This window comes from Pithys albifrons, chromosome 11 (genome assembly GCF_047495875.1).
Source record: "Pithys albifrons albifrons isolate INPA30051 chromosome 11, PitAlb_v1, whole genome shotgun sequence".
Taxonomy (NCBI): domain Eukaryota; kingdom Metazoa; phylum Chordata; class Aves; order Passeriformes; family Thamnophilidae; genus Pithys; species Pithys albifrons.
This window is the reverse complement of record NC_092468.1, coordinates 3573976-3586471: the sequence shown is the minus strand read 5'-3', so window position 1 is coordinate 3586471 and position 12496 is coordinate 3573976. Positions and strand designations below refer to the sequence as shown.

General features: G+C 42.9%; 1 protein-coding gene across 10 annotated transcripts in view; it reads left to right on the top strand.

Moving 5' to 3' along the window:
• Positions 1 to 12496, top strand: part of FARP2 (FERM, ARH/RhoGEF and pleckstrin domain protein 2) — an 81788-nt gene that overhangs the window by 30413 nt on the left and 38879 nt on the right. For all 10 annotated transcript variants that reach the window (XM_071566647.1, XM_071566646.1, XM_071566643.1 and 7 more), the window contains exons 4-7: positions 1040 to 1082; positions 5635 to 5713; positions 7395 to 7492; positions 9452 to 9566. In XM_071566647.1, coding sequence (XP_071422748.1) covers positions 1040 to 1082; positions 5635 to 5713; positions 7395 to 7492; positions 9452 to 9566 — 335 coding nt within the window. The remainder of the gene's footprint in view (positions 1 to 1039; positions 1083 to 5634; positions 5714 to 7394; positions 7493 to 9451; positions 9567 to 12496) is intronic.

Sequence of the window (12496 nt, the reverse complement as noted above, 5' to 3'; positions counted from 1 at the left end):
ATTCTGGTAGTGATCAGATTTATCCTCAGTTAATTCAGTCTTCAGTCGATATCCCTGAAGGGCCATTACGAACCTCTTTCTAACACAACCCTCAGCAGCCACACAGGCCTGCAGGCTTTTACCATTGATCCTGATCAGTGCTGACACCTTTAAGCCTCCTACTCTCTTATCCTGCATCTTGCAGAGAGGACACTGTGGCTTCTAAACTAGAAAATGTTCCCCAAACTCTCTTTTTTCTTTTTTTTTTTTTGCTATTATTTTTTCTAGTTTTGGGACTCACATGTGGAAAATCTGAGTGAGAACACAGGGAATGCTAATGGCACTAACCCATGGTGCTCTTGAGCTGAGGAAATACAGCACAACTTGTTTAGTTTCCATTCCTGCTGCACGGTGTTTCTGCAGCTGATAAGGTTCTTAAAATCCTCATCTGTCTCTCAGACAGAGCAGTAACTAATAAGGACCAAACATAATTGTGTTGTAACAGTTTTCTCTTTGGAGGGGTGGGGAAAATAAACAGTTGAGCATCCAGAATATTTTGCATTAGTTTTATGGGTACTCCTTTTACTAGAACAGCCACAGCTTTTCTTTTAAAATGTGCTTGTCAAAAGAGAAAAAATGGTGGGAAATTAATACTGAGTAAAAACCCTTATGTGGGTCGGTACAAGTGCCAGGAAAAGCATGGAAGGGAAAAAAAGTTGGACCCTTTCTAGTTCTCCAGACTTCCTGAAGTTCTGCAGCCTGGCTCCTGTCAGGCCATGGGTTTTGGCATGACTCTTGCCTTCTTGGCAGTGGGGCTGTGCTGTTGATGACATGCCTCTTTTTCTGTCCAGAGGAGCTTTAAACCCAGATCAGTGTTTTTTCTACTGCTGCATGAGAAATATCAACTCAAATAGATAAATACACTTTTTGTAAAGCAAAGGAATTACTGCTTTGAGGAAGAAATGCTACTCATAAATTACTGCTTAATTTAAATTTACTTTGGATGTTTTTTTGTATTATATTCAAATGTCAGTTTGTAATTTTTTCTCTGCCATTTCAGATTTGGCTGGAACCCATGAAACCTGTTATTAAGCAAGTACGGAGTAAGTAGTTCTGAAAAAGGAAGTTTTCCTTAATTTGCATCTGCTTTATGTGGGTTGCTTTCACAATTACTACTTGGTTTACTGGTTATGCTTCCCTGCTAATTACACAGGGTAGGGGTGATCGTGGTTCCTGTTGGGACATGCCAAGGTGATGTTTTTAATAGGTAGTATATGGTGGGTGGAATGGAAACTTAACTGCAGGTAGGATTCTTTCTCTGATAAATACCCAGATAAATTGGGTCAGCTGGTCTTATATTGAAGTGAAATACAACACTTGTTGTTGGAAGCTTTTGTGAGTTGTGTTGTCACACCGTGGGAAGAAAAGGGAATATTTTGGCTGATTCCCATGCCAGCTCTTCCCATGTGCTCAGGAGCAGCTTTGCTGGGAGAGCAGTGGTAGGAAAATCCCACCTGCAGCTTCAGGGCCTCTGCTGTGGCTGTGAAATGTGGTCCTGCTCCCTGCCAGGAGGATGCTGCAATAGAGAGGCTGTCTTGTCTTTGTACCACCCTGCACTCTGATGGAAGAATGCAGCATGTAGGTTGTTCTCCAGATGTTGAAAGATCAGATCCAACTCTTTTTTTTTTCTTTAGAGCAGAGTTAAGCCGTTTGTTCTCTGGTTCTGAGTGCAGAGGCTTTGTGGAAATTAGAAGGGTGTGGTGGATTCCTACTCCCTTCCAAATTTTAATTGGAATATATTGAAAATTAGTACTGGGGAGTAGTTTTTACTTACTCTTCTGCTTAAAATTGATTGCCAGAAAATATGAAATCAGTGCATCTAGCTAATTTTAGTCAGGATTTTGGCTTTTGCCAACACTTTTTTAAGCAGAAGAGCCAAACCAGCTATAAAAGGAGGCTTCCCTAGGAGGGTACACAGTATTTTCTCTCTCTCTTTTCTCTGCTAGAAAGATGTTGGAGTGTCATATTTTTGTATACTCCTGGCTGGAAGGAATTACAACCTTAGTTAAAAGATCTGGTGGACCACAGGTCTGCAGTACTGCCTGAATTTTCCTTCTGTATCCTCTTCTATACCATATAAATTGTGGAAACTTGTCCCTAGACCTCAGAGTGTTCCCTGATGGGACCAATACTGTTCTAAAATGGTCTAAAATCATGGGGAAGTGCTAAAATTTATGGCTACTTTGTGGTCCACCACCCATGTTATGTTACCAGTGAAACTAAAAGATTTATTTTAAAATTTTTAAAATCATAATCTGCAAGAGATACCAGTCACTTGTCTGGCAGATGTTCACATTCTGAAAACAAGCTGAAATTGATTGAAATTTCCAGTTTCCTATATATTGTTTTTATGTTTGTTTGAGGATTGGTTTTTTTTAGAATTTAATGATTTGAACTTCCAGTCCAGCAGCAGAGGAATGTGGATGTTTTCATGGGCTTTAAGGTGTTCCAGCTCAAACCTGCTGGTGATTGCTGTGTAGCTGCAGCTACTTCTGAGTCTTTGACATCCTTCTAAACACAACAGTTCTTGATTTACTTCAAATTAGCCTTGGCTAATGACCTGTTCTGAGACACACTGAACTTTGTGGTGTGTGGTAGGGATTTTATTTTCATTTATTTCAAATTAATGCAATCACTTTTACTGCTGAACCACTCCAGAGGGCGAGGAGTTTGGATCCAGATTTTCAGCTCCGTGACAGGTTGGCATTTGGGTACCTTCCCTGAGGTGCTGCCAGTTTATAGAGTGTTGTGTTCACCATTCCTGCCTGGGTAGTTTTCCTTCACATCTCTTTTGTTGTTGTTGTTTTTACTCAGATTTGGCTTCTTGAAATAAATTCTGTGTCTTGGTTGACACTGGACAAGTGTTTTCTTTCTTGATTTGAATGGGACATAATTATAGAGGCAAGATTGACTAAACAGAAAGAGGAGGGTTGAGCAGAGGCAAATTTGCAGTATTATGTTTTTAATTTTTTGTATTTATTGCCATTTGCTGTAAGTGATGCTTGAAGCACTTCCAGAATTGCTCCCACAGTAATAGTTTCCAATTAATTGGTGTCAATAATATGCAGGTCAATATTCTTGACCTTGGGAAAGTCTTTCGAAGGCTCAGAGTATTTTCAGAAATTTGATGTGGAGTTTTGATTTTTTTACTGGAATCATTGAAACTATTAATTTTCCTCACTTGGTACATCTCAAGAACTATAAAATCCTTAGTCTCTGCCAAATGTGAGCTCTCTGTGTCATTACAGGGTGTTGTTTCCAGCCTTCTTTTATTTCTAGATTTTACACTGTAATTGGGCTGTGTATTTTAGTTTATTTTGTTCACCAAAGCTTTGGTAATTCTGGGGTTGGAGGCAGGAACCTGCTCTTGTGGCAGCTGTGACAAAGTTCTCCCAGCTACTTGTCCAAAAGCAAAGTTTGCAATTCCCTCATTAGCAAAAGAGAGAGTGAGTGGAGAAACATTTGGCATGTGGGAATTGGGTATTTCAGACAGCAGAAATCAGTGCACATTAAGGCTGATGGGGTTAAATGGACTTTGTCAAGCTTTAAGAAATCTTGATGCTTAAATTAAATTAAGGCAGACTTGACTTGTGCTTACCAGCTGCATCAAAAATCTTGATTTTTTTAAAAATTTCAATTTGGCTGAGCTTGCTTTGAATCGGGAGTGGCACAGAGTGCTGGCCTGGCTCTGGCATGGAGGGTTCCTGCAGGTGTCAGGTGGGTGCTCAGCAGGCTCCTCTAAGGACAGTCTGGCCAGTCCTCTGCCTGCCTGTGGAATGCTCAGCTTTGTCTGGTCTAAGGCAGGAAAACCAGCAGGAAAATGGTGCTGCCCAGTCCTGGCATGGGGAGCAGGTGGGGTGTGATGATGCCTGATCTCCACAGACACAGTTCTCAGTTGAGCCTTTCAGGGGCTTTTCAGGGGCTTCATCCCCTGTGATTAAATAGAATCACAGAATGGATTGGGTTGGAAAAGACCTCCGAGATCATCAAGTCCAACCCTTGGTCCAACTCCAGTCCCTTTACCAGATCATGGCACTCAGTGCCACGGCCAAGCTCAGTTGAAAAACCTCCAGGGATGTGGAATCCACCCCCTCTCTGGGCAGCCCATTCCAATGCCTGAGCACTCTCTCTGCAAAGAATTTGTTTCAGCTCTCCAACTTCAATCTCCTCTGGCAGAGCTTGAGCCCATCGTGCCCCCTTGTCCTATTGCTGAGTGCCTGGGAGAAGAGACCAACCCCCACCTGGCCAGAACTTCCCTTCAGGCAGTTCCAGACAGTGCTGAGGTCACTTCTGAGCCTCCTCTTCTCCAGGCTGAACACCCCCAGCTCCCTCAGCCTCTCCCCATAGGACTTGTGCTCCAGTCCCTTCACTTGACTGCATCTAATTTTATGGGTTTTTCTTTTTTGCTTTTTTATTTCTCAGTCCTCTTTGTCATGGGTTACAGTTACTGGGTAGTTATGGAGAGAAGGAAAGAGGAGCAGAAGAAGGGACAACTATGTTTACATTAACAATATTTAAACTATTCTTGCACAATGATATTTAAGTTTCAGGAGGGACTATATTGAGAGCTACTTTTTCACACAGTTACACACAATCTTAACCTACACACTCCATGCAAACTATCTAACATCACACAGCTATAGCTAATTATTTAGTAATACATATTTCCTCAAAATTGCTAGATCTAGACAGTCTTAATGCAACTTCTTTTAACTTTATAAAAGAGCTCTATTAGTGTTACTCGGTGGAGTTTTCTGCAGGCTTCATTTCCAGCCCCTCTGTGGGCCCAAGGTCTCCAAAAACATTCCATTCTTATCTCAGAAGCTGCACCTGCAAATTCATCCTTGGAAAGGCATATGTTCCCTAACAGTGTGGTTCCCTGGAGTAATTCCTTCAAAACCCCAGGTGAAACAGGGATTGTGGTTCAGCAGGCTGAGTGGTGGTGCTGGAGCTGTTAATGTGGTCCAGTCGTGGTTGGGGTTTGTTGTAAAATGTTATGCAGAGCATTGTGGGCTATTCCCAACAGTGACTGAGGATTCTGTTTGATTGTGAATATTAAATTAGTTTTCTGCCTCTTGTGGGGATGGACAAGAACAGTGTTGAAAATGGGATGCAATGGGTATTAGCAGGCTGCAAACACCCTCTGTACTCTGCAGGGAGCCAGCTGGGTCTGGCTGGGCTTGTGGGTTCTGTTCTGGTGGTTGGTGTTGGGAGCCTGTGGGATGTGTCTCCCTCTCCCTCCCTCTTCCTCTCCCTCTCCTCCCCTTCTGAGACCCTCTCACTGGGTCACTGCAGCCCAGTCATTGCTTTGGGGGTGGTACAGATTTGATGTTGCACAGAGGTTTTTTACAGTGCTGAGCCCACAGTGTCCCCTTGGCGGTGGCATCTGAGTTCCTGTGGAACCAGCTGCTGTATCTCAGTTATGGGCAGTCTGTACACCAGAGCCTGCTCTGGTTAGCTGGGATTTGAAATCTGGCCACATTCCATGTGTGTTGTGCTTCTCTGCTTGTTTGCAAACAGAATATGCATGTGCTTATAAAGAAGCCAGGTTTGTTTGGGTTTTTTTTTTTGTGAAATGACCAACTTCTCCTCTAGGACCAAAGACTACAATGCTTCGTCTGGCTGTGAAGTTTTTTCCTCCAGACCCAGGTCAGCTGCAAGAGGAATATACTAGGTAAAGTATTTTTAGCACTACTAGATTTCCATTACCTAATGAATTAATAAGGAGGTAACTGTAGGAGGGCAGTGCAGCTGCTTCCAAACAGAACTCAGATGGAAGATGAGTCAAAGAGCACTTAAAGTGAGTGTCACAGTTTCAGCAGAAATGTGTTGGCAGAGGAATGTTACCAGAAAAAGTACTTTTCAAAACAAAGAACTGCACAGATTAGGGCTTGCCAAAATCGTGGTGTCAAAGGAGTCAGAGTATATAGAAAACAGCAAAATTTATAAACAGTGCCTGTATAAAATAATAATCAGTGCATACTTTAATAAGTTATTTAGGATTTAAAGTTCCGAAGCCCACACTTTAATATTCCACGACTAGCAAATGGACTTTAGAGTGCACATTTTTCACCTGTGCTTGTCATGGGTCACTTTTGCTGATTGCTGGTTGATCTGGGGTCACTTTAGCAGGTCTGTCCACCTGCTGTCACCTGGGCACTGGTTTGAAGTCTGTGCCTCTAACAAGGACATTACCCAGGATTTTAAAGAGATCGTTTAGTGCTTCTCCCAGTTTAATTACTTGTAAAGGGAATTCCTTTTAGAGAGGTTCCTTGTTATCCTTCAGACATATCTAAGAGCAAACCAGCATGATAACTACTGTAATTGTCTCTTATAAGGAGAAATAATATCTAAATATTTCCTTTGCTCCAAAATTTCCTATGTTAATTGCTGTTTTATGTGTGAAGTTCATTAGGAATACAGATTTTTACAGCAGGAACTGTATTTTTGCCTATTTATTGAGTGTTTATGGTCTGTGCTTAGATTATCTGGGTATTAAATGATGCTTTTAATGATATGCTTTATTGTGAGTGTATTGAGGAAACCAAGAGAGCTCAATCAGACATGCAGAAAACAGAGCATACTTTAGAGAAGCCTCCAATACACTCTTACAGTACTTTAAAAAACCTCACCATTCAAAATGTGTAACTTTAATTATCCTTTTGCTTCAGGAATAAAGTTTTAAAATAAATTCTTTAAAAAGAACTATTACTGTTATCTTTCAGAGTATAATTTAGTAAAGAATAAGGATCAGCCTGTCAGTTTGAAGGTTTATAGTAATGAGTTGTTGCCTGTTCACTGGAGTCCTTACTGCATCTTTCAAGCAGAAACAACAGAATACAAAATGGTTAAACAGAAATGATTGCTCTTTAACAACTGATTGAAAAATACTTTTCTTGAAAGAATGTAGCAGTATAAGAAAAGGAAATGTAACTTCTTGCTGTCTTTGTAGGCTACTACTAATATAGTTCTGGAATATACAACTGCTGAGTGCTAGCAGGAATGCCCATCAGTTTCCCTAATAAGATACTAGAATTAGTGATCTTCTTTCTGATCAGAAGATCACTTGAAGTGTTCTTTAAGTTTCTTTGCAGCTAAAAATGACAGCTGTTGCTCCTGCATAAACAAACCCTGCTTAAAATGTGGTTTTCCTTGTGCTGGATCAGTCCTGTGTTGACAAATTGCACTGGATAAGCCACAGATTATTTTGTTTGATTTGACTGTCCTTGGTAGCTACGTTGCTACCTTGGGCTTGAAGAGAGGAAGAATTAGGAGGTGCTGGTTTGTATAACCCCCTGCTCAGTTGTTCTGTGGTCATTTCATCTGTCAGTTTGGTCCTTGTGCCTCTCCCTCAGGTACCTGTTTGCATTGCAAATCAAGAGAGACCTGGCAGAGGAGCGACTGACCTGCAGCGACAACACGGCGGCTCTGCTGATCTCCCACCTGCTGCAGTGTGAGTGTCCCAGCTGGGCTGGCACCCCTGGCAGTGCCAACCCAGGTTAAACAGCACACAGAAGCTTTTGGTAGCTAAAAGCAGTCTCTGCCTCATGGTATTTGCTTCTCTAAACACGTTGATTTTCAACCCTGGGGTGGTCAGCTGGGCTGGCTGTGGGGAGGAACAGCTGGTGCTTACGTGTGAGAGAACTTTGGCCTTGTGGAGGTTGTACAAAACCTTGTGTGCTGCCTGTTTGCCTGGCTCAGCAAGCCATGTTCCCAGCACGCCACAGCTTCCAGACAGATAGAATCTGAGAGTCATGGAATCACAGAATCAGTTGGGTTGAAAGAGACCTCCGAGATCATCAAGTCCAACCCTTGATCCAACCCCACTTTGATCACCAGATCATGGCACTCAGTGCCATGGCCAATCTCAGTTGAAAAACCTCCAGGGATGGGGCATCCACCCCCTCTCTGGGCAGCCCATTCCAATGCCTGGGCACTCTCTCTGCAATGAATTTCCTTCTGATCTCCAACTTCAATTTCCCCTGGCAGAGTTTGAGCCCATCGTGTCCCCTTGTCCTATTGCTGAGTGCCTGGGAGAAGAGACCAACCCCCAGCTGGCCAGAACTTCCCTTCAGGCAGTTCCAGACAGTGCTGAGGTCACCTCTGAGCCTCCTCTTCTCCAGGCTAAACACCCCCAGCTCCCTCAGCCTCTCCCCACAGCACTTGTGCTCCAGTCCCTTCTCCAGCCTCGTTGCTCTTCTCAGTTGGGTTGGAAGAGACCTCTGAGATCACCAAGTCCAACCCTTGATCCAACCCCACTGTGATCACCAGCCCAGGGCACTCTGTGCCATGGGCTGGTGATCACAGTGGGGTTGGATCAAGACATGTTGGATTCTCTGTCCCTGGAGGTGTTTCAGAGGACACTCAGTGCCACATCCAGTCCCTTCTCCAGCCTCGTTGCTCTTCTCTGGCCCCGCTCCAGCCCCTCAATCTCTTGCCTGAACTGAGGGGCCCAGAACTGACACAGGACACAGCCCTCAGACACAGGACAGGCATATGGTCACTCCTCCTTTGCTGCATCCATCCCATAATTTCTGCATGTGGCCTTTTTAAGTCACAGATTGGCAGCATCTGTGTGTTTAGTTGCCCTTATATTTGTCTAATATTTGAATACACTTATATTTTTTGCATCCTTTCAGGGAAATGAGCTTCACAGCTTAGTTTTTGGGAGGTTTTTAGGATAACATATATATCATTTTGTCTTTTAAAAACTTTTGTGCCTTAATTTATTTTTGTCACTTCATATTTTACTATCAGAGAAAGTAAATGACTTCTTAAAGTGTATTTATTCAACTTGTATTTTTAATATACATCTACAATATGTTCTGCCTGCCTTGTGCTTTTCTTTTCCAAGCCAAAGACTTCTGATTGCTTCATGTCTTAGATGGAAGCTGTTCTGCACTTTCTAATCATGCTTTTTTCCTTCTGTAAATCTCCTCCTGAATCCACAGTGTTGCATCTGAAAGACATGGATATGTGAGGGGAACAAACACCAAAACTCCAGCTGTGATTTGCCATCTTCCCAAGTAGCCTTGTCCATTACTATTTTACATATATTTAGAAAAAATAAATTGAAATATACTGGTTGGTATGAAGTGTCAGTAAGAAATATTCGGACCACCTCATGGGTCTTCTACAAGTCTCACATCTTGAGCCATTAAGTCTAAATTTTCCAAATTATATTCAGATACTGCTCTAATTCCCAGGAACTCTGCTTGGGATAAATGGGAGAGTTTGGTAAAATGAAGCTGGATGGAAGGAGTGATGCAGAAATTTGAAGCATTTATGGCTCTCAGACTCTGTAATTCCTTACCAAATATTTTCTGCCATTGTTCCTTTTCCATTGTTTCTCCTTATTCTAACATTTTTTTGTTTTCTTTTTATTCTAAAACTGTCTTATTTTCTGTCATAGCTGAAATAGGAGATTTTGATGAATTGGAGGATCGAGAACACCTTAAAACAAACCAGTATTTGCCAAACCAGGAAAGAATTGAAGGAAAAATCCTGGAGTTCCACAAGAAGCATGTGTAAGTGAGGACTAATGGGAAGCTCTGGGGAGAAGGGGTTTGCTTGGTGAAGGTTGAACATTGTGCATGACAGGATGATGTTAAGAGAGTGTAAATTAAACACCATTTACACGGAGCAAGGAAAGTTGGATGCAGCAATAGTTCATAGTTAGGATGGAGTTGTTGGGCAGAAGTTTTCCCCAGGGATTTTTGCAGTGTACCTTTATTAACATGCTGAAGAAAGCCATCATACAGTAATGGATTTAGACAAAATAATTCTAAAGAATTTCCACTCTACAAAGTTGAGGGTCAGCTTGCCAGCAAATGCACAGGTCTTGCTTTTGTCTAGATAATTATACTCATTCTGTACTCATTAAGCACAAGAGGGAAGGAGAAGGGTGGAGGGAGTGGGGGAGAAAAGACTTTCATCAGAATTCATGCAATACCTTATCTTACAGTCGGGGTATCTTTGAAATAGTGAAAGATTATTGGTGACAAAGAAGCTCTTTGCCACAGATATAAAACTAGTTCCAACACACAGGAACTGCAGAAACTTATTTTTCTGTAATTTTTGAGACCTTGCATACTAGGATTGAGCAACTTGAAGTGCGTTTACTAACTGTGGGTATCCACATGCATGGTTGTGTTTTTTTAATCCAAATACTGTGTTAGAAATTGAAATGTTCCTTTTCCTCTATGTGGATAAAATCATGGATGATTGCTGACTGACTTTTAAGACAGAACAAGGAGGTTTTTCAGGCCAGCATCTGTGTTTGAGGCCAGGTCACATCCTGTAGTATTGCAAAATTACTTCCTGAGAATGTCAATAATTAACTATTTTCTGTTTATGATTATTCATTTTCAGTTGTACTGAAATTACTGGCAATGATGGAATGTCAGCTTTGTTGATTCTTCAGGAGCTTAGGTGTTTGATACTTTTTGTTGCTTTTGAACCTTTAAAGTGCAAGTGAAATGATTAAGGTGGTGGTGCAGTTCAATTCTGACACCCAGATACTCAAAATACAGTGTTTGCTGTCTTCCCACAAATAGTAGGACTCTTGCTGTGAGGTGAGAGCAGTCCGGGATTCAACATTACACACTTTGCCTGTGTTCACATGGCTGTGATTTCTTTGTCAGGAAAGAGGTAGAAGATTTGAGTCCATCATCAGCAAATTTGCTGATGACACCAAGGTGGGAGGGAGTGTCGACCTGCTGGAAGGCAGGAGGGCTCTGCAGAGGGATCTGGAGAGACTGGAGAGATGGGCTGATTGCAATGGGATGGAGTTCAACAAGGCCAAGTGCAGGTCCTGCCCTTTGGCCACCCCAAGCCCTGCAGCGCTCCAGGCTGGGCACAGAGTGGCTGGAGAGCAGCCAGGCAGAGGGACCTGGGGGGACTGAGGGACAGGAAGCTCAACAGGAGCCACCAGTGTGCCCAGGTGGCCAAGAAGGCCAAGGGGATCCTGGCCTGGATCCAAACTAGCGTGGCCAGCAGGCCCAGGGCAGTGACCCTTCCCCTGGACTCTGCCTTGGGGAGGCCACACCTTGAGTGTTGTGTTCAGTTCTGGGCCCCTCAGTTGAGGCAAGAGATTGAGGGGCTGGAGCGGGGCCAGAGAAGAGCAAGGAGGCTGGAGAAGGGACTGGAGCACAAGTGCTGTGGGGAGAGGCTGAGGGAGCTGGGGGTGTTCAGCCTGGAGAAGAGGAGGCTCAGAGGTGACCTCAGCACTGTCTGGAACTGCCTGAAGGGAAGTTCTGGCCAGGTGGGGGTTGGTCTCTTCTCCCAGGCACTCAGCAATAGGACAAGGGGGCACAATGGGCTCAAGCTCTGCCAGGGGAAATTGAAGTTGGAGAGCAGAAAGAAATTCTTTGCAGAGAGAGTGCTCAGGGATTGGAATGGGCTGCCCAGAGAGGGGGTGGATTCCCCATCCCTGGAGGTTTTTCAGCTGAGCTTGGCCGTGGCACTGAGTGCCATGATCTGGTAAAGGGACTGGAGTTGGACCAAGGGTTGGACTTGATGATCTCGGAGGTCTTTTCCAACCCAATCCATTCTATGATTCTATGATTTGATAGATTTATATTTACATTTATTGTTTTCCCTTCCATCCTTTCACAACTTAGCCTAGTTAAATTCTTTCCATTGTGTGTAAATTAGAAAAATTCTAACTTGACACTTCATCTTTAATGTTCTCTATTGATCCCTGGGTTTAAATGTTCTGTAAATCCCCTAACACTTGACAGCATTTGTTTTGAATTCATTGCAACAGGAATATTGTAACACACTACCAGTATTTGTCTACATTGGTGTAAGGAACCTTTATGCTAAAACCTACTGCACTGGCAGCAGTTTTTGCTGGAAATACTGGCAATAGATAGTCTGTTGTGCATTGGCCTGGGGAAGATTAAGTAGATTTATCTGCTTAATGGCTGAACAAAATTAGAGCAGATTGTTTTGGGGCTGGGCTAAGCCTGCAACAATCATCTGAGGGCAATTACTGAAACTGCTTCTCTCTGTACCTGTCTGTAGGAGCTTCACCACACCAGGCTCTGCCTTCTTTGGTAGGTGTAGGCAAGAGAATACTCTTTAAATTGGTTGTTACCTTATTTTTATTTTTTCTGAGGTGTGCTTTGCTTTGGATCATGTCTAGTGGTACATGAAATAACCATCACTGATTCTGCATCAGTTACACTAGCCTGTTCATGAAGAATTTATAGCTCTAATTTTCTAGTTGCCATTTAATTTTTGTCTCACTTCCCTTCCACCCCTCCCTGCCAACCTCAGCACCCTCTTTAAAAGACAAAGCCCCACTTTCATTCCTAATGTCATTGTGTTCAGCAGAATTACAGCAGGAATTAGTGTGGGTGGGAGTTACACACAGTGCTCTCAGAGTGTAAGGAAGCTGCAGTCAAAAGTAGGATTTATGCTGCACCTCTTTGTCCTGTGTGTGTTTAATAAA